Source organism: Perkinsus marinus (genome assembly GCF_000006405.1).
Source record: "Perkinsus marinus ATCC 50983 genomic scaffold scf_1104296947936, whole genome shotgun sequence".
In the NCBI taxonomy this organism is placed as follows: Eukaryota; Perkinsozoa; order Perkinsida; family Perkinsidae; genus Perkinsus; species Perkinsus marinus.
In genome coordinates this window covers 1-1,026 of record NW_003210395.1, presented here as the reverse complement: position 1 = coordinate 1,026, position 1,026 = coordinate 1, and the positions used below count along the sequence as shown (strand labels likewise).

Below are 1,026 nucleotides of genomic sequence, written 5' to 3'. Positions count from 1 at the left end.
CAGAACAGAGTACTCCAGAAGGTAGTAGGAAGCCTCCTTGTGGACCTCCGAAGGACCCGAGAGCTAAGAAGCTGTATGTTGTTTGTAATGCTCTTAAAAGGATAATAAAAGATGCTAAGTAGGACTTCTTAAATCGATTAAGATACTCGAAGATACGCTCGCCTTCGGAGGTACTATCGTGATGAGGAAGACCGACTCAGGATGAAGAGGAGGGAGAGGCTTCAACGTGGAGGGGAGGAGGAGGTTCTTGCGGCAGATTTGAAGCATATGGATGATGTTATCAAGGAAACACAGGATATGGGTCCAGTGGTAACCTGTTTTGTATCTTACACGCTTGAACCTAAGATACCTCGTCGAGTAGGTCCATGAGCAGTTCGTGGCGGCATACAAGGCTCTTTTCTCTATGCTCAACGACGGCAGCTTTCCCTCCCATACCGTAACTCCGCCACATCTCCATTCACATGAGTCTTCCCATCACCCACAGGCCGACGATCTTGAAGATGCGCACAGCGAAGAATCCGTTCAGATTCTCAAGGCTAGGGGCGAGTTGGAGAATGCCGAGAAGGTGGGTTCGGATATCGAACAAATGAGCGCAAGCCGGTCCGGCAAATTCTGCATATGGTCAACTGCATTGGTTGCTGACGACGTGGTAATTCTGAAAAAAAATTGGGAAATTCTCATTGGAAACCACTATAATGACTTCTACCCGAATTCGTATGTGAACTTCCGAGCTGAGCTGAGGAAGGTCGAACATGTACTCCAACACTGGTATAGGTTGATGGTCGTAGATACTACTAGCTGGTAACCAGGAGGATCTCCTGAGGGAGATACAGGGGGAAGTGAGAGCTGCTGTTAAGGGCAGAGATGAGGTTCATGACGAGCCAGAGGAGGAATTCTGATACAATTAACGTCAAATCGCGTCGAATCATTTCATGTCGCCACCGTATCAAGCCTTGTGTATAGTGACAAGAATACAGTAGCTTCCCATCCTCCTATTGCTCATGAGTAGCTGTCTAGACCCTAGAT

At 47.7% G+C, this 1,026-nt stretch overlaps 1 protein-coding gene across 1 annotated transcript; it reads left to right on the top strand.

Annotated features, from left to right (window-relative positions):
* Positions 1 to 201: 201 nt before the first annotated feature.
* On the top strand, positions 202 to 899 carry Pmar_PMAR017248 (hypothetical protein; the record flags this gene model as incomplete). Its single annotated transcript, XM_002779032.1, has 3 exons — positions 202 to 306; positions 485 to 565; positions 789 to 899. The coding sequence occupies 3 exons, from the start codon at positions 202 to 204 to the stop codon at positions 897 to 899; spliced, it is 297 nt and encodes a 98-aa protein (XP_002779078.1).
* Between the last annotated feature and the right edge of the window lie 127 nt (positions 900 to 1,026).